General features: G+C 46.2%; 2 protein-coding genes across 2 annotated transcripts in view; both read right to left on the bottom strand.

The window, feature by feature from the left end:
- Window positions 1–2,455: 2,455 nt before the first annotated feature.
- On the bottom strand, window positions 2,456–11,002 carry LOC101993087 (serine protease inhibitor A3N-like). Its single transcript, XM_013346593.2, has 6 exons — window positions 10,964–11,002; window positions 10,270–10,336; window positions 7,760–8,416; window positions 5,762–6,035; window positions 4,677–4,827; window positions 2,456–3,728 (listed from the first exon to the last, which is right to left on the bottom strand). Exons 1-6 carry the CDS (start codon window positions 11,000–11,002, stop codon window positions 3,534–3,536), a joined length of 1,383 nt encoding a protein of 460 aa, XP_013202047.2. The 3' UTR covers window positions 2,456–3,533.
- A 7,759-nt stretch (window positions 11,003–18,761) lies between these two features.
- The window catches only part of LOC101992344 (serine protease inhibitor A3N-like), a 6,139-nt gene continuing 5,436 nt past the window's right edge, over window positions 18,762–19,464 (bottom strand). The window contains exon 4 of the mRNA XM_013346600.2: window positions 18,762–18,986. Coding sequence (XP_013202054.1) covers window positions 18,786–18,986 — 201 coding nt within the window. The 3' untranslated portion in view covers window positions 18,762–18,785. The remainder of the gene's footprint in view (window positions 18,987–19,464) is intronic.

Here is a 19,464-nt window from a genome sequence, read left to right as displayed (position 1 = left end):
TTTATTATTTGTTATTATTGTATATAGTTGTATTTGGTTTAGTTCTGTCTTATTTAGACAAAAAGGGGAGATGTAGGGATAAGTCCCTCTCCTTAGGGGGCGTGTTCGCCTCGGGCTAATGTTTGCCTATAAATTTGGCGAGCGTGCTCCCAGCCGATGCTTCTGCTTTCCTGGTCTCCACGGGAGCGGTGGTTCTGTAAGTCTATTAAAGATATTTACAATCTGTCTGCATTCGTTTACGCCGAAACACTCCCTCGCTAGCTACCCTAGGCAATTCACTGACTTCCGGGTCTATGAAGAGACCCTGTTCTAAACACCAAACAGATGGTACCTGAGAATGAGTGACAGCCAAGGTTGACCTTTGACCTCCATATGGATATGAATATGGATGCACACATATACATTCATAAATTTGTATATATACATTAAATAACTGTTCCAGAACATCTTACTAGTCAAGGTTCTACTGCTGTGAAGAAACAACATGATCACAGAAACTCCTATAAATGAAGACATTTAATCGGGGCTGGCTTACAGTTTCAGAGGTTTAGTCCATTATTAGCACGGTGGGAAGCATGCTAGAGCACTGGCAGATATGGTTCTGGGGAAGGAGCCAAGAATTGTGCATTGGGATCTGCAGGCAGTAGGAAGAGATAGCCACACGGACCTAGTTTTGGCTTTGGAAACATCAAAGCCCACCCCTAGTGACAAAGTTTCTCTAATAAGGCTACACCTCCTATTCTTTTCAAATAGTGCCATTCCCTAAGCATTTAAATCTATGAACTAATGGGGGTCATATTCCTATTCAGATCACCACAAAAGAGAAAGGCTACAAGGGCTGAGGATGTAGTTTAGTGATAGGAAGCTGCCTTTAATATACAAAGTTCTGGGCCCCAGTACTGTGAGACTGAGGAGAGAACCCCCAGGATGGGAGGGAACGTTTGCAGCTCAGGCATCTGTACCTAGAATTCTGAAGAACTCAAACAGTTGGATGGCAAAGCCACCCTTCACACTGACTGACCAGGAAGACTGCCTTCCTAAAGGTGCTTACCATACACAAAGTCCTGGGTTTTAACACCCTCATCACACACAAAAAATTACCAAATGCATAAATAGAAACTGATTAATTCATTAAAAATGTAAAAGGAAGATAGTAAGTGTTTTCTTTGATAGGTAGGATTCAAAGTCTTCTCATAAAGCCTGCAGGAATGGGGTGACGTCGTTGGAAAGGTTGGCAGTCCCTTGATGCAGCACTTCCAGTGTAGGTATGCACGCAGAGGAGCAGAAACCAGGACTTCAGGTGCTGCTGCAGCCAGTCTCCAGCAGGGTTCTTCATAGTCAGCAAAGGGCTTGCAGCTCAAATGCCCACCAACAGATGGGTGGACGAGCAGAGCCAAACACTATTACCATACTGGACTACAGAACGTGATTCCATTCCTGCTGCAGTGTATGTGAGCCTGCCAATGTGTTCAGTGAAGGAAGCCAGGAACAGTAGGGCCTGTGTGATGTCACATAACGCAATGCCCAGAACATGGGAATTAATATGCATTCACAGCTGTCAGCAGCTGTGGACAGGGGAGACGGCAGTGACTCACCAGTGAGTATGGAATCCATTCAGAAGTAACTTGGTGGATACAAGGTCCAGGCAGGAAGGAAAAATGGGACCTGTTGGGAGGTTCTCTGGGCTCTATTGGTGTAAAGAGCCAGGGCAGGCAGAGGGCAGGCTAGCTGCTGGGTCCTTGTTCACTGGAACTTTTGTGAAGTGGGGGAGGGGGACCAGGTTCCACCTGGAGTCTTTGGGATAGAGAGCCAGGCTTCTCTATGCCCTATCCGGGCCTGCTGGGAACTTTTCCAGCTGCAGCGCACCCTTGCCAGCTCACTGGCTTTGCCCTTTCACACTGAGGAGAGTTAGAAGTGCACTTGAATGTCATTTTGTCTGTTCCTTCATTGGTGACCAAGGAGGAAATCTCTGATAGTGAGTTCAAGGTCAATCAGGGCAACCCAGTGAGGCCTTGTGTCCAAGCAAAGATGTAAGGAGGGAGCTGAGGTGACTCAGCGTGAGGGTGTTTTCTGAGGAAGTGTGGAGCTCTGAGTTCAAGTTCCAATGCCCTCCCCAGAAAGGCAAGCCCATCTTATGAAGATTGTTGACATAATTAATGATGTTTTACTGCTGCCGTTGGTATAACTTTCGGCTTTGCTCTCCCTGACAAACACTTTGAGGGTTTTCTGTTATTTGAGGAAAGACCAGTGCTTGGAAACCTAACTTACTCCAGCTCCCTTCCTAGCCAACAGCTGCACTGGGAACTCACGGAGCTAAATGTCCCCACGTGCTACTTCAAAATGTATGCTTTTATGTCACATGATTCTATATGATGGGGAGAGGAAATATTCTAAGAAAACAAGAATTGTAGAATTTACTCCAAAACATTCCAGAGGGGGAAAGATAAAGAGAAGCTTCTCTCTCTGTACATAGACATATAAGCATATATGAACGCATATGTACATACATACACATGTGCAGTGTGTTGAGAATGAATGGATCTGCTGCTGGGTGAAAGGGTGTTCCTATAACTTTTAGCTTTGTACAAATCTGATTTGTTAAAGGGGGCATTTGGCCTTGTCCTAGGCCTTTACCACAAGCCCTTTGAGGTGCAGTAAACATGCAGGTCAGAGGTTCATTACATGAGTCACACAATGTGAGTGACAATCTCTCCTACCCTGTTGCCACTGGAGGCCAAACCCCTGCCTACAGGAGCTAAGTGAACACTGCCTGACTATTCTCAGTGCAGATATATGTTTATTGGTCATTTGCTCCAAGTGCTGCATTTTGGGTAAAGAAGGAGGTGGTGTCCATCTGCAGGGTGAGGTTGGTCAGTGGGGAGCCTAGAAAATGGCTCCTCTGCCCTAAGTAGGTGCACTAGGGGGAAAGGAGCTGAGCTGCCCAACTGACCCCATGCAGCTGCGGGAATGGGTGCTGTAACACAGTGCCAGATGTGGGCAGGGCCAGGAGCCCCTTATGGGACAGTGGGTGGCAGAGCCTGGAAGAAGATAAATGTGAAGTTGGACTTGGTACCAAGTGTTCCCAGATACTGGAAATAGACTCAGGGCAGCAGGTTCTGTTCTCAGTCCAGGGCCTGAGGTCAACATGGTTGACCTCTAAGTGTGCATAGTCCCATGAAGGCTGAGGAACATGAAGGCAGACATAACTAGAGCCTAGATAGGAACTGAGTCTACCTGCCAGGGACCGAGCTTTGGGCAGAGGCACATAGAGGAGAGGCAGCAGGGAGGGGCCACGGAGTCAGAGTTCAGGCTCCGGAGCATGAGCTAGTGCAGCCAAGAGGACGGGAACCTGACACTGACTGTCCACAGGACCCTGTGCATACAGTCATACAGTTCGTCACTGCCACTGTCCAGTCCAGTCACGCCTCAGCCAATCAGAGCATGGAGGACAAAAAAAATGCACATAGAGACCCACATACAGACTTAATCCCTGGCTCCCAGGAGGAAGCCTTACCACTTGGGAAGTTCTAGTCTCACTTGGGATTCATGATCTTTGCCAAAAAGAGGGCAACTTGAGTATTTGTGTCAAGGATAATCATCAGGAATGGCCTGTCTAAACTCAAAATAAACGGGTTAATTCTTGCAGAAAGAAATACGATTTTTGCTCCTGTGGCAGCCGCTGCTTCTGTGCCTGTCTCAGCCACGTCCAGCACAGCCTTGTGGACCACCTGTAGGAGAAAAACATCACTCACTGGAGACCAGGGGGGGAGCAGGAAGGAGATTCCTGGAGCAAGCATCGACTGCTGGCCTCAGACACTGGTGAGCTTGTTTGTTCCTGCCATGAGCTCTACCCCTGGGTTTCTAGGTCTCTGCTCTGGGTGTGAGATGAGGCACACCCTGGGAATGCTCAGTCTCTGAGAATCTGTGTTGTCCTAAACCCACCACAAACTGGAGGATGGGAGTAAGTAACTCTCTCCTTACTCCACGGGCAGCTTCTGAGAGGACACACAGGGAACTGCCCGGGTCCTGGCAGCCAGTGCAGGTTTTGGCATCCCTCCTGCTCCAGCCTCCTTGACGCATATAATAGCAATGCCCAGGGCATGGCTTCTCTTTCCCAGACTGCCATGGTCTGCGGCTACAGATCAGAGCCCAGGGCTCTGTGTGGGCAATGTAGAGAACACTAAGCATTGCCAGGCTGTGCATCTGGGGATGTAGTGTGAGATCCTAAGGCATCTCCTCTCCTATTCTTAGCCTTTTCACCACACTGCCCTTCATCCCTTGTTATTTCTTTCACTGCTACTGGTCTGTGTGCTAATCAGGCGGTTCTGGGCCAGCTCTGCAGTGAAGAAGCTGAGGCTGGAAGTGCTTCTGCCGAGCAGTGGATTGTGTGTGGCATCCGCACCACAGCACTGGTTGGTGCCAGTGATGGTTGAAAACCAAGCACAGGCTCCTTCCCAACAAGGCTCCTGGGTGACATTATGTTCCGGGGACAGAGGAGGAACTGGCTGCATGGTATCCAGCAGGAGTATATGTATCTAGGCTGTAACCTGCCTTTCCCAGGATGAGGGAATCTCAGAAATGCAGGCTTTCTCACACATTTGCCGTCTTCCACACACTTGGCCTTCATCATTCACATTCAGGCACCAAGGGGAACCACCCAGTGTGCCTTGCCTTACCTGAGAGACGCTCAGGTCCTTGGCCCCTGTGATCCCAGACAGGTCAGCCTGTGTGGAGAAGACTTCCTTGATGCCCAGCTGTGGAAGGATTTTCTCCAAGCTGTAGTCTGTGGAGATGGAGAACTTGGGCATGTAGAACTCATCAATCCTCCTGAGGATGGAAAGAAATATTGTAAGAGTCACTGGACTGCACTGCCCTATCAACATACCTTGTAGCTAGGAAACCAGAGGCAGCCCTCTCACTGGGAAGCAGCCTTCTTTCCGTCCATGCTAGACCACTTGAATTGCTCTTTGGAATGAATTAATTATCCATCAGAGCCTGAGAGTGCTTAAGGGGGCAGGCAGCATGGCTTGGTAATAGCTGTTCCTCTCCTGAGAATGCTCTCCTCCAAGACCCACAAAATGCAATCCTTCCCTGCCCTGTGGACCCTCTGACTTCATTTAATCACCCACCTATTTCAAATTCTCCACCCCATCTGACTCTAGCTTTCCTTAGTCCTGGACCCTCCCCTTCTTAATCTCACCCCTTCTCAGCGGTTAACAAATGAAATAATAATCGGTTGTATTTCTGTCTCTGCTCTCTCTGATCCGCAATTACAAGATGAGCCCACGAGGTTAAGAGAGTTCACACTTTAGTCTTTGATATACTCTATGAATCTAAATCAGAACACAGCTCATAGTAGGTCTGCAAGTCATTCAGTACACTACTGGTGATGAATGAGAGATGAGGAATGAGATTGCCTCACAGGGGAGAGTTGATTCTCAGAGCTGATCTTTCCTAAACCTCACCCCCTCTGCCTTCAATTGCCCATTCAAGATTCCCTGTAACCACAGCCTGGTAGACACAGAGAAATCCTCAGCTCCTGCTCTAGCTGATGTCATCTTGTCAACAACAAAAATGACAGAAAAATCAGGCCCCAAACTACTGAGTCAGAGAAGAAAAATTCACCTCTGCTCCAACTGTCCCTGCTGATTCTCTACCCATTACACTGGGTACCAGTGAGACTGTGAGGTACAGGGACCCTGGGCCTCAGGCCGACAGCAGCATATGGAGCCAGAACAGCTCTGGGTCTGCAGACATGCACCTGGTACTCAGAGAGTCCCTCCACTTCCTCAGGGTCTCTGGCTGCAGGTTGGCTTCCACCTGCTGCATTTTGCCCTTGTCAGGGAGGATGAACAGGGCGCTGGCATTGCCTGTGTACTTCAGCTCCACCACAGTGCAGGACAGCTCCTCATCCCGGAAGTAGGGTGTGGTCAGGTCCTCAATGCTCATCATGGGCACCTTCACAGACTTCCTGTTGTTCAAGTAGAATTTGGACTCGGAAGTATCATCAGGGTCAAAGGGAGTCTTCCATTTTCCTAAAGATGAAAGGGATTAATAATAACATCACCTGAGAGACTCACCGTATCCAATTTCTGCTCAGCTTCTATGTGTGACAGCAATCAATCTATCTTCCACAACACAGAGTGTCACTCAGGGGTGGTAAATGCTGCATTGGAGGTGGACAAGCTCCGAAAGGTGAGAAGAAACTCCAAGCTTGGTTTGGAAAAGGAGAAATTAAAATCAAAGCCTGGTTACTTGAGTTTCGAGCAACTGTTAGGGTTCCGAGCCTGGGGAGTGTAACAGACATGAGATGAAAGTGATGACATTGGATTGTGGGGAGAGTTGGGGACCCCTTCTTCCTCAGGAGGAAACACGTCTAGAAGGCAATGATTTGGGACAGGCTTTAGAAGAAACAGGACGAAAGAGACTGAATTCTCCCACACCATGAGCAATCCATGAATCCACAGATTGTGGGATAAGTGTGACTAATATGTCCTCGGCTCACACAGGGGCTGTGGCCACCTCCACAGATATCCTGTCCTGAGTTATCATGGATTCCTAGTTTATGTCCCCATTACCAACACAGTCTGCAGGACTTAGTACTGAGACAATTTCTTGAACTGGGATCTAGTAGTAGATTAAACAAGCATCCCTATCTCACAGGCAGCCATCTTGGTTATGGGTCCTAAGCTTAGAGACAACCCAGCCTTCCTTCAGCTCATCACTCTGCTTCCACCATTCCCAGCTCACAGCAGTTCTGCACCCAACTTGTCCTTATGTCCTCTGTCCTCCTAGTCCCTGTTTCTGTCCATGGCCACTTTGATTTTCTGCCGACAACTCACAGCCTGCCCTAGACTATCTGTAATCTAACCCTAGACCCACCCCATATGATTACATCACGACTTCTGTCAGGCACCAGTTCTGGGCTGTCACCTTGGGCCCTGGTCTCTATCAGGCAGGGTGTTGTGGGTGTAGACTCTGGAGGTCCCCTCACTATCCTTAGCCATTACAACTCCAGCTGTGTCTCCCAACTCCCTTGCACGCAATCTGTTCAGGGTTGCTGGCCCTGACATGTGACTGGAATTCTGACCTTCATGCTGTTGGGCTAGTTAGTTTACAGAAGCAAAATTCCCCAAAGCAGCCACGCACTAAATACGGCTTGGTTGATACTGCTCTCTTGTTAGTCTCCTGCATCCCTGCTTTCCCAGCCCAGGTCCAGCTCATTCCAGAAATGGCTCCAGGGAGAGGTACTGAATAGGAATTGCCCTAGGGGCTCTTCAGGGCTTATGGGCCAGGCTACATTCCCTCTTAAGAGTGGGCAGGCACACTCCTTAGGTCACAAAGTCCCCAGCACACTGGGACCCTCCTAGGAACAGGCTCTCTACCAGGGATGGACACCTTCTACAAGAGCATGTTAGAGATGCTGGAGTGGGCAGAATAAGGGACCCGGTCTCTGCAGGGAGAAATCACAGCTTCTGCACACTCAGGAAGGACTGGACTTGGGAGCTATGTATTCTGCTAGGGAGTAAGTTTAAGTCACAGTCAAATTCAGCACTTTTACACCGAGACCTGAGGGCTTCTGATGAGCATGTACCAGGAAACACTACTATATCAAAAAATCCTAGGGGTTGTGGGTAGAGAGATGTGAGCCACCCCTGCCTCCAGGGTGTGAGCCCCTCCTTCCCAGGGGTCAGCATAAGGATCCAAGGTTCCCAGATAATATCTTTACCCTCCATTCCCCACCCAGTGCCCATCCTACCTTTAAAGTAGATGTAGTTTACCAGCACCATTACTGTGTCCTTATCCAGGCCTGAGATCAGGTCCTTGATCTTCCCCTGGGTCTGTTTGTTCACATAGTCATTGATGAGCTTTTCGGCCTCATGAGGCTGCTGGAAGTCAGTCGCAGAGGTCTCGGCTTCGTACAGTGTCCTTGTCTTCTCCTTGAACTCTGCCAGTATCTGCAGGCGCTTTTCAACAAACATGGCATTGCCTGTGCTGATTTGCACTTGGTCCCCTGGCTGGCTGAGCATGAGGAGGAGCTGCCCAAATCCCCGGTGGATGTCTGCCTCAGGGGTCTCTGTGAGATTGAACTTGAGACCTTCTAGAATCTCTTGCAGGGTGTTGTTGTTTGCTCCCAGGGACAGGACGGCCAAGGCAGCTGAGATGCTGAGTGGGGAGAAGACGATGTTTTTATTTGGATTCTTCAAAGCCAGCTCCTTGTAGAGGCTGAATGCGAAGTCAGTATTAATGGAGGCCAGTGTTAGACTGTCCACTCGCGTCCCATTGATTTGGTCTACTTGAAGTTTGGTGTTACTTCCCGGTGTGCCATCTTGTTGGGAGATGACAGCAGGGCAGATCACCACCATCAAGAGCCCCAGAGCTACACGGAGGACCACCATCTTCTCTGTTCTCCAGGCTGAAAAGCAAAGCTCCTTTGAGTCTGGGAAGGCAAGGTGGTGTCCTGAGCATTTCCGTGTCCTCCCACAGGGCTACATTGTGTCCCTGCTCTGCTGCCCCTGCTGCCTCCTTGAAGGTGCATTGGAGGTGCTCTGGCCCCCCAGATGGCAGCGCCTTGTCATGTGCTCTCTGTTATCAGCACTGGAGGAAGTGCTGCCACAGCAGCCAATCTCCCTACAGAGAACCAAGATCCAGAATGGGGCATGGACATCCCAGGTCACAGAGCAAGCCATAAGTGCAGCAGGGGTGTAGGGTGGGCTGAGCCCTGGCTGATCAGAATATTTTCTCTCATTCTCTCTCTGCAGAAGGATACATTAAAGGAGAACCCTCCTCCTTTGCACTCCCCCATGTCTCTCCTCCCTGTAGGTAGAACTTAGGACCCTTGCAGCAGTAGTTAGCACAGGCCCTAACCGAGCCTCTTGATGCGAACCTGGGAAATCCCAAGGCCCTTGACTGAGTCTGGTGCATGAAGCCTGAGGAGGAATAATTGAGAGGCAGCGCTGGAGACATCTGGTGTGGTGCCACAGCCTTGGCAACCCTGGGAACAGGAGGGAGAAGGACAAACAGGGAAGGTTCTTTTAGTGCTGCCAGCGACTAAAGGGTGGTTTCCACCTCAGGCTTGGAAGGCCTCCTGGTGGGAAGAAAGATGACACCTGGACCAGATTTGGTTTGGGCTCCTGGCATGGCTGTGTGGTAGCAAGCCAATGGGTGGATCTCTTTGGACAGCCTGGTGACTGACCAGGTTCCATTATTGACAGTTGTCTGACTTATTATGGGGATATCTGGGGTTAGTTGTAGGGAACGTCTAGATGGCTATTCTTCCCTATGCCCCTGGAGTGGGAGCCATGGGCATCCTAAAGGATTACAGTTGTAGACTTGTGATCATGGTAAACACAGGCACCCACCTTTAGCCTCTGTCCCTTTGCTCAGGTGTCCAAAGGTGAAAGTGGACGGTAAATACATGGGAGGGAGAGGAAGAAGGGAAGGGAGGAGACAGAGAGCTGGAGGAATCACGGAGTGAGAAAATGGAAGAAAGAGGGGCAGCAAGATAGGAGGAGGGAGGAGGAGCCAAATGGAAGGTGGAGGGGAGATTAGATCAGAAGAACACAGAGGAATTTGGAGGGGGCAGAGAAGGGAAGGCTGGAGCTAAGCTGCTTGTCCCCAGGGCTGTTACTCTCCTGCAGAGGAGCCGGGGACCTCAGTTAGTTGGCTGCCTTTACTCCGTGTTTACTTCCTACAATGCAAGCATTTTTTCTGAGAAGCACTGAACACTATTTTGCGTCAGAATTGTTTCCAGAGGAAAGGGGCTGCTCCATGTGTGCAGCAGGAGGCCTGGCTCAGTGGCTGAGCTACTGCTTTCTCCCTTCCCCAGATGAGGCTGAAGACCCTCTGCTCGGCCACGGGACTACAAGGGAAGTGGGTTCTTGATGCCCAGGCATTTCCTGTCAACTGTAAGCATGGCGAGGAAGTCACCTCCTCCAGAGGGACTTTACTGTCTCTCCTTAGCTCCTTCAGCCCCATGCAAGACAGACAAGGTCTCAGAACTTCCCCGTTGTGGAGTGCGGAAAGGAGCAGGCTCCATTCTGTCTACAGGAGCAATGTTCATTGTGCCTGCATCTTCCATAAACATAAAGACCCAGACTGGGGAGAAGATTTATGTCCATCCCAGAAATGTCCCCTGATTCCACTTCAGTGACCCAGGAACAACTCATTACTCCTCTTCCAAACCAAGAATCTAGGTCATCACCAGAACCACATAGTCCTGGGAAGGTCGTTCCTCTGTTCCCCGAGGGTAGGAATACTTGGCATTACCTGAGAGCTGATGACTGCTGCCAGCTTCTGGGACAACTGAGTTCTGATGTTGGTTGTTGCTGCCTTCCTACTGCTTAGCTCTGTCCAGTGCACCCTGATGCCTATTTATTCCCACCATGGACTCCTCCCTCTTCTTGGGAAATCCTGGCACACACAAGCTGTGCTGTGTGCTCTGACTGGAAATGGACAGACAGAAGGATTTCTGGTAACGTGCATTTCAGGTTTCTGCTAGCAGAGCCACCTGATGGGAAATTGCCCAAAAGTGTTGTAAACAAGCTTACTGGATATCCAGGGCATTCAGGAGCAATAAGAGTGTGCAGATCCCTGCCCTCCTCTTTACCAGGTAGGGCTGAAGCTAACATTTGTTCTGTATTTCTAAGTTACTTTGAAAAGAACACAACAACTCTGTGTCTTTGCTTCAGGATTTCTTTAGGGGAACTCACACGTTAATAAACACCGGCCTCAATGCTGACAAACCAAACCTGCATCCATGTAACCGTCCTGTCTGGAAGCTATAGACATTTTCTCAGCAGAGACTCTGTGTCGTCTTTTGCATTTGACTTTGAAGGGAAGCTGCCTTGTGGCACTGAAAGGAAACCCCTAAAAGGATTCTGTGTCTGCAGAACCTTAGTGACTGATATGATTTTCGGTACTGGAGAGAGATGGGAACATTGCAGGAGCAGAGGTTCATTGCCTTCTCGTGGGCTAAGTGCTGCCTCTCTGCAACAGCCATGTTTGCCTCTCTCTGTGTCAGAACTCAATCCCATGACAATAGACTCTATTAACTTATAGACATCTTACAAACAGTAGGAATGCCAGCAGACAGCATCTTCAGCCCGCAGAGAGGCTTCCCCCATCTTGATGCACCTGCCTCTCTGAGGTTCTCACTCTTGCATTTTAAACTTGCCTTGATTTGTGACTTTCTATGTTTGGATAAGCTACGAAGTTCTTGTGAAACTGCTTCCGTGTTGGCATAGGAAATTGGGTAACCTAAATCTGTGTTCTCAGATTGTTTATCACACTCTAGAAGAAAGTATTTCTCAATCTCTTTGGTTTCAGAGCTGTTTTTTTTTTTGTCACAGTGGGGTTAGAGACTCTGCAGGTTGGGATTAGATCCAAAGCTGCTTTCCCAAAAATGGAGGGTCTGGTCTTAACAAGACAGATTTTGGTTGAGTAAAAAGTCACCTTTGGCGCATTTCTGTTTACCAGGAGCCATGCAAACCTTCCCAGAACTGACCTCAGGCAAGGGCACCCAGTTCCCCTCAGTCTAGACAAACTCAATCAGTTCAAAGTTCCCTACCCTGCTGTCATATAAAATTTGTTTACTTTTCTGTCATTTAGCTCCTCCAATTGTGCCTGTTGAGTGGGTATATTATTTAAGTTAGACACATGAAAAGAATGACTCTGAAGGGATATCACTACCTATTATAAAACTAAGAATACATTTCTAGTCAGATCAAAAGCAGTTATATAGTACTAGGTATGATTATGACATATGAAAAAATACTGTATTTATAGTTGTACATGGGAGAGTTAAGCCATGTAATAAATAGCTAAGACCTGAGTGTTGCCTTTAATCAGAGGTTAAGCTTGCATTAAGGAGACATGGTATGTGTCAAGGTGGACTTGGATGCTGACCGTGCAAAGGTTGCATAATCACTTGTTCCTTAACTGGGGACTTAAATGAATGGCTAAACGAGGACTCAACTGTCTCTTCACTCCAATCACTGAAATTGACCTTCCCATAAAGAGGCGGAAATAATATAATAAGACAAGAAGACCCTATGGAGCTTTAATTTACTAGCTTAAATTTCCAACAAACCTCTCTACTGGACCAAACTCTAAGACATAAGCTAGCAATTTTGGTATGGTGACCTCGAGAACAAATCAACCTCCGAATGATTTTTAACTTAGACCCACAAGTCAAAGTGACCAAAAATTTAAATGACCCAAAACCTTTTGATCAACAGAACAAGTTACCCTAGTGATCACAGTGCAATCGTATTTGAGAGTCCATATCGACAATTAGGGTTTACGACCTCTATGTTGGATCAGGACATCCCAATGGTGTAGCAGCTATTGATGGTTTGTTTGTTTAATGATTAATGTCCTATGTGATCTGAGTTCAGACTGGAGCAATCCAAGTGGGTTTTTATCTATTAACTATTTCTCCCAGTACGAAACGACAAGAGAAATGGGGCTTCCTTAACAATAGCGCCCACAAACTAATATGTGAAGTTATCTCAATTTAATGTTTGTAGAACCATCACCCTAGACTAGCATATAATTAGGATGGCAGAGTCCGGAAATTGCATAAGACAGAAAACCTTGATCCTAGAGATTCAAACCCTCTCCCTAATAGTGTGTTTCATTAACATCCTAACCCTCCTAATTCCAGTACTAATTGCCATGGTGTTCCTTACTTTAATAGAACAGAAAATCTTAGGCTATATACAATTATGGAAAGGAGCAAACATTGTAGGACCTTACGGAATTTTCCAACCATTTGCAGATGCAATAAAACTATTCATTAAAAAACCTCTAGGACCCCTAGCCACCTCCACAGCCCTATTCCTTATCACATCCACTTCATCCCTCTCACCAGCCCTAAGTCTATGGATTCCACTGCCAATACCTCACCCACAGTCAACCTAAACTTAGGAATTCTGTTTCTTTAAGCCATATCAAACCCATCAGTTTACTCCATTTTATGATCAGGGTGAGCATTCAACTCCAAATAAATACTCTATATTTGGAGCCCTACGAGCATAGCTCAAACAACCTCATTGTTTGATAACAATAGCAATCATTCTGCTATCTGTACTTCTAATAATCGGATCATTCTCAATCCAATTATTACTATATACACAAGAATCAACATGACTTCTAGTACCAGCCTGACCCCTAGACATAATATGATTTATCTTAATCTTAGCAGAAACTAACTGAGTCCCTTTCGACCTAACAGAAGGAGAATCAGAGCTAGTCTCAGGCTTCAACGTTGAATGCGCTGCGGGACCATTTGCACTATTCTTCATAGCTGAATAAATAAATAATATCCTAATAAACAACCTATCAAAAATTGTATTCATAGGCCCATTTCATAACCCACATAGCCCCGAGCTTTACACCATAAACTTCATAATAAAAGCCCTGCTTTTAATCACACTCTTCCTATGAATCTGAGCATCTTACCCATGATTTTCATATGACCAACTTATGCACCAGCTAAGAAAAAAATTCCTACCTCTCACTCTGGCCTTTTGCATATGACATATTAATCCCAATCTTCATAGCAAGCTTCCCCCACTCTTACACCTAGAAATATGTTTGAAAAAGAGTTCCTCTGATGAAGTAAATAACAGAATTTCAAACACTCTTATTTCTACAACATTAGGAATTGAACCTATACCTAAGAATCCAAAATTCTCCAGGCTATCCATTGCACCCTGTTCTATGAGTAAGGTCAGCTAATAAAGCTATTGGGTTTATATCCCAAAATGTTGGCTTAAACCCTTCCGGTACTAATTCATCCAATCACACTTCTCATCATTTACGTCACAATCATATCAGGACCCATAGTCACCAATCTCTTCATTATATGAGTTGCTCTAGAAATAAACCTCCTAGCCATAATTCCACTAATAGATAACAAATCAAATCCACAATCCACAGAAGCAGCAACAAAATATTTCCTTTCCAAAGCCACTGCCTCGATAATTCTTCTACTTTCTATCATTATAAATTTTATATAGCTAAGACGATGGATATTCCAACCTGAAACTAACAACAGCATCCTCACACTAACCTTTACCTCACTAGCAATTAAACTAGGGCTAGCACCCTTCCACTCATGACTACCAGAAGTAACACAAGGCATTAAACTACACACAGGCCTAATTCTACTGACATGACAAAAAATGGCAACCCCACTATCAATCTTATTCAGGTCCATGAACTGATAGACCCTAAAATTTTGATCCTATCAGCCACTATATCAGTCCTTATTGGAGCCTGAAACAGACTAAACCAAACACAAACACGAAAAATTAAAGCCTACTCATCCAATACTCACAGAGGCTGAATAATCTCTATCTTACCCTACAACCCATCCCTCACAATCCTAAATCTCCTAATTTACATTCTGATAACCATTCCTATATTTATAATCTTTCACTCCCACTCATTCACATAATCACCTCTATATCACCTATATAAAATAAAATACCAATAGCATTCCCCAAAATCTCACTGACCCTTCCATCAACAGGAGGGCTACCCCAAATCATAGGATTCTTACCCAAATGAGCTATCATTACAGAACTCCTAAAAATAACAACTTAATTTTAGCTACATTAATAGCAGCCACCGCTTTAATCAACCTATTTTTCTATTCTCGCCTGATTTACTCAACCTCAGCACATTCCCTACAAACAATAATTCCAAAATATTTATTCACCAAACCCACACAAAAACTAACAATATCCAATCACTATTAATAATCACAAGCACAATAATCCTCTCACTATCCCCTCTACTATTACTATAGACAGATGTTTAGGATACTCAGTCCAAGAGTCTTCAAAGCCCTAAGCAAATCTATAAAGTTTAACTTCTGATAAGGCCTGCAAGACTGACCTTGTAGTGTCTGCTGCTGAGTAACAGATCTGCAGCAGCAGAGACCAGCACTGAGCTCCAGGTAGGACACCATCTCCTGGACATCTAGACAACCATCTGGAGGCAGGGTCGATATATTGGGTATCTTTCTCTGTGAAAAGAACAATTCCTTTTCCTTTTGGAGTAGATAATTACTCTGGTTATGAATTTGCCTTTTTTGAATGCATTACTTCTACGAAAACCATCATCCATAGACTTACCTAACTTACTTAACGTAACCATGGTTATGTTATTTCAAACAATATTGCTTCTGACCTAGGAACTCACTTTACAGGCAAAGAATGACAGCATGGTGCCCTGAATCAAGAAATTCACAGGCTTTAACATGCTCCCTACCATTCTGAAGCAGCTGTCCTGATGGAAAGATGGAATGGCTTTCTGAAAACACAGTTACTTTGCCAATTATTTGGCAGCATTCTGGAGGGCTGGGGCAGGGCTTTCCAGAAGGTGGTGTATGCTTTGAATCATTGTCTAATACATAGCATGGTATCTCCTGTAGCCAGAATCCACAAGTTCAGTAGTTAAGAGGTGAAAAGGGTTATGTTTCCATTCATTCACATCCCTAGTGACATACTATGAAGATATTTGATTATTATCCCTTATCTTACATCCTGTTGGCCTGGCCTAGAAACTAGTTCTAGAGATTGGGTTACTCCTGCCAAGAAGTACAACATTCCACTGAATTGAAAAATCAGACTCGCCTGGATGTTTAGGTTTCTGATGGCTTTTTTTACTAACAGTTTCGTAATATAACTGTGTTAGTAGAAACGAATTTTCTGATTACCAAGCAGAATTCTATGCTTGTCCACAGCTGAGGGGAGAAAAATTATGTCTGGAGGTCATGTGATCCTTTAGGACATCTCTTTGTGTTACCACATCTTGAGATTAAAGATGAGAAACTTCAAGAAACCAATCAGGCAGGATGACAAAGGGCATGAAGGCCTGGGTCATGTCTGCAGGAAAGAGTGAAGACCTGGTGAGGTGTTCGCTGAGTGTGCAGGGAATACAGAGGGAGCAAAGGAGGACCACAGTTAGCAATGCCAGCAAAGGTGGCTGCAGAAATGAGGGTTATTATTGACACGTGGGTTTCTGTTCTTTTCTGATTAAGAATGTGTTTGTACAGATATATGTTTTCTTTTCTCAATTTATTCATCATATAGTGTAACATCAATTAAGAGAATATCAGTGGATATAATATTCAAGTTTTAGATACTAAAACAATGCTTCTTAATAAACATGGTCTATTATAATGTTAGTAATGGATCTGTGGGGGAATGAAGGAGAGTTATGATTGATGTAACTGTGACCTGTTTTTATCCGTGTAATAGTTAAACTTTCTGAGACATAGCTCAGACCTGGTTATAGTATTACCATAGCAGAAATTGAGCATAATTTATAGAGATACGATAGCATTTTAAGTTGAAAAGGGGTGAACTTGTGATGGGTTTATGGATTAAAGTTAACTTTACTCCATTTGGAATTAACTGTAACCAAGAAGCTGGGTACAACTATGAGAAAATTTTTCTTAATTAAATTATTTAGAGTGGCAAGAGATACTTTTAATCTGAATCTTTTGGGGTGGGAAATTCACCTCTAATCTGGGCCACACTTTCTGCAGGCAGCCTATATAAAGGACATGGAGGGATGCTTGCTTTCTTTGCCTGCTTCCTCTCGCTCTCACTGGCAAGTCCATTCCTTCACTGCCATCAGAGCTACTTCTTTAAGATTCCAGCACATACTTAAGACCAGGTGAGACTTCTCGGCTTGTGGAATAAACAACACTTGATTCCTGACTCTTCTATTTGGAGACAGCTATTTTGGACTAATTGGACTAGGGCTTTTAAATCTTTCCAATAAATTCCCTTTAGGTAGAGATTTGTCCTGTAGCATTCATTCCTATAGTGAATCCTAATAATGACACTTAGTGTTCAGACCCAGCTCCCAGCAGCATGAGATGTCTTCAGCACCAGGCACCTTAGATTCCGGGTTTGAACTAGGATGGATGGAGGGACGCAGCTGCACCATGCCAGTGCTCATGGAACTCATGAGGTGGTGACCTCAGGGACTTGATTGGACATAGTGAAACTATTGGGACAAAGCTGCTTCCAATACATGGGTCTCCTCTTTCTCGCTCAGTGGCCACCATGGGTGGTGTCTCAGTGCTCAAAGGGGAAGGCAATCTTGTGTGAGACCCTCAGGCTGTGATTGTCTGCAATCACATGTCCTCCTGCTCAGTGTGTGTCTCAGAAGCCTTGAGACTCAAGATGTCTCAAATTGAACATACAAATGTCCCTCTCTGTGCAGGCCTCCAGTAGTGTTTCAGGGCTGATGGAATCTCTGTAGACACTCAAGACCATAACTCAAAGAAACTTAACTTCATTTTGTCTTCTATCTAGGTACAAAACCAGCTTCTTTTTGAGTTTAAATCACCCACTTTCACTCCAGATGTGGCCTCCTATTTCCTGCAGCTGCCCTCAGTGCATTTCCCCACGTTTGCCCGGAGCGGCTTGAGGATCCCAGGGCAAGAACAGCTTTTCACCCCTCCAGAGCTCCCTGTCATTCTGAGTCATTTCAGGATTCTCCTAGGGTCCATATTTGCCATTTGGTGATTATTTTTTCTTTCCTAAACACCCAGTTATTCTTAGAATACCTCCATTGCTATGTGCCCTGCCAAAAGCATTTTTCTGGTCATTTGACCACCTTCTCATCCTCCTCTGACCTCAGTACCGAGGTCACATGATCCTTAGACTCATTTGGGTGCTCTCTGGGAAGCATCCATTGCTTTGTTAAATGTTCCTTCCGCTCACCACTATGGTGATCTCTTGAGCTAAGAATATCAACTTGGGGAAGACTGTTCCTCTGGCATCAGGACTCTTGGGAGAACATCCTGTCAGTCATAATGTTGAGCTGTGATGTTATAGGATAGTGATAAAGCTTCTCTGTGCCTCAGGTTCCTCATCCATAAAAGGGACAGATATTATCATATATGTCAGAGGTTCATCACATGATTCACACAATGTGAGTGACAATCTCTCCCACCCTGTTGTCACTGGAGGCCACACCCCAGCGTACAGGAGCTGAGTGAACACTATCTGATCACTTTCCATGCAGATATATGTTTATTGATCATTTGCTCCAAGGGCTGCATTTTGGGTAAAGAAGGAGGTGGTGTCCATCTGTGGTGTGAGGTTGATCAGTGAAGAACCTATAAAATGGCTCCTCTCCCCTAAGTAGGTGCACTAGGAGGAAAGGAGCTGAGCTGCCAAACTGACTCCATGCAGCTGCAGGAATGGGTGCTGTAACACAGTGCCAGATGTGGGCAGGGCCTGGAGGCTATGACAGGTCAGGTGGCAGAGCCTGGAAGAGGGATAGTGTGAGGCAGGAACTGGGCACCAATTGGTCCAAGATTCTGGAAACAGACTCAGTCAGCAGTTTCTCTGCTCAGTCCTGGGTCTGAGGTCTCCATGGACGCCTACATGCTTACATATTTCCATCAAGCCTGTCAAGCTGAAGGCAGACATAACCACAGCCTAGATAGGGACTGTGACTACCTGCCAGGCTCCAGGCTTTGTGTAGAAGTCGATTCAGGAGCAGCAGCAGGGAGGGGCGGCAAAGACAGAGTTCAGTCTCAGGAGCATGAGCTAGTGCTGCACGAGGACAGGAACCTGACACTGACTGTCCACAGGACCCTGTGCATACAGTCATACAGTTAGTCATTGTCCTGTCCAATCCGGGCACAGCACAGCCAATCAGAGCATGGGATAGCCATCATACACATAGAGATCCAAACACAAACTTAATCCCGGGTCCCAGGAGGAAGCCTCACCACTTGGGAAGTTCTAGTTTCCCTTGGGATTCATGATTTTGGCCATAAAGAGTGGAGTCTGAGTATTTGTGTCAGAGATAATCATGAGGAATGGCCTGTTGAAATTCACTCTCAAAGGATTCCTAATTAGAGCCGATCCTCTCATCAATAATCCCGTGGCAGCCGCTGCTTCTGTGCCTCTCTCAGCCACGTCCAGCACAGCCTTGTGGACCACCTGTAGGAGAAAGACATCACTCACTGGAGACCAGGGAGGGCAGCAGAGGAGATTCCTGGAGCATCCACTGCTGGCCTCAGCTGCTCGTGAACTTGTTCCTATCATGATCTCTAGCCCTGGTGCCAACCAATCTCTGCTCAGGGTGTGAGACGAGGCACACTCTGGGTCTGCTCTGTCTCTGAGAACCTCTGCTGCTCTCAAAGCCACTACACACTGAGGATGGGGGGAGGCAACACCAGTCCTTACTCCACTTACTCAGGAGACTCATAGGGAGCAGCCATGTTGCTGGTAGGCAGCGCAGGCTTCAGCATCCTTCCTGCTTCAGGCTTCTTGGGGCATAAAATTGCAATGTACATGACATGGCTTCTCTTTTCCAGAGTGTCATGGCCTGCTGCTACAGATATGAGCTTAGGGCTCTGAGTGGGTACCGGACAGAACACTAGGCATTGCCAGGCTGTGCATCTGGGGAGGTAGTGTG

The sequence above is a fragment of the Microtus ochrogaster genome, chromosome 1 (assembly GCF_000317375.1).
Source record: "Microtus ochrogaster isolate Prairie Vole_2 chromosome 1, MicOch1.0, whole genome shotgun sequence".
NCBI lineage: Eukaryota > Metazoa > Chordata > Mammalia > Rodentia > Cricetidae > Microtus > Microtus ochrogaster.
Note: the sequence above shows the minus strand (reverse complement) of the source record. Positions and strands in the feature narration are given on the sequence as shown.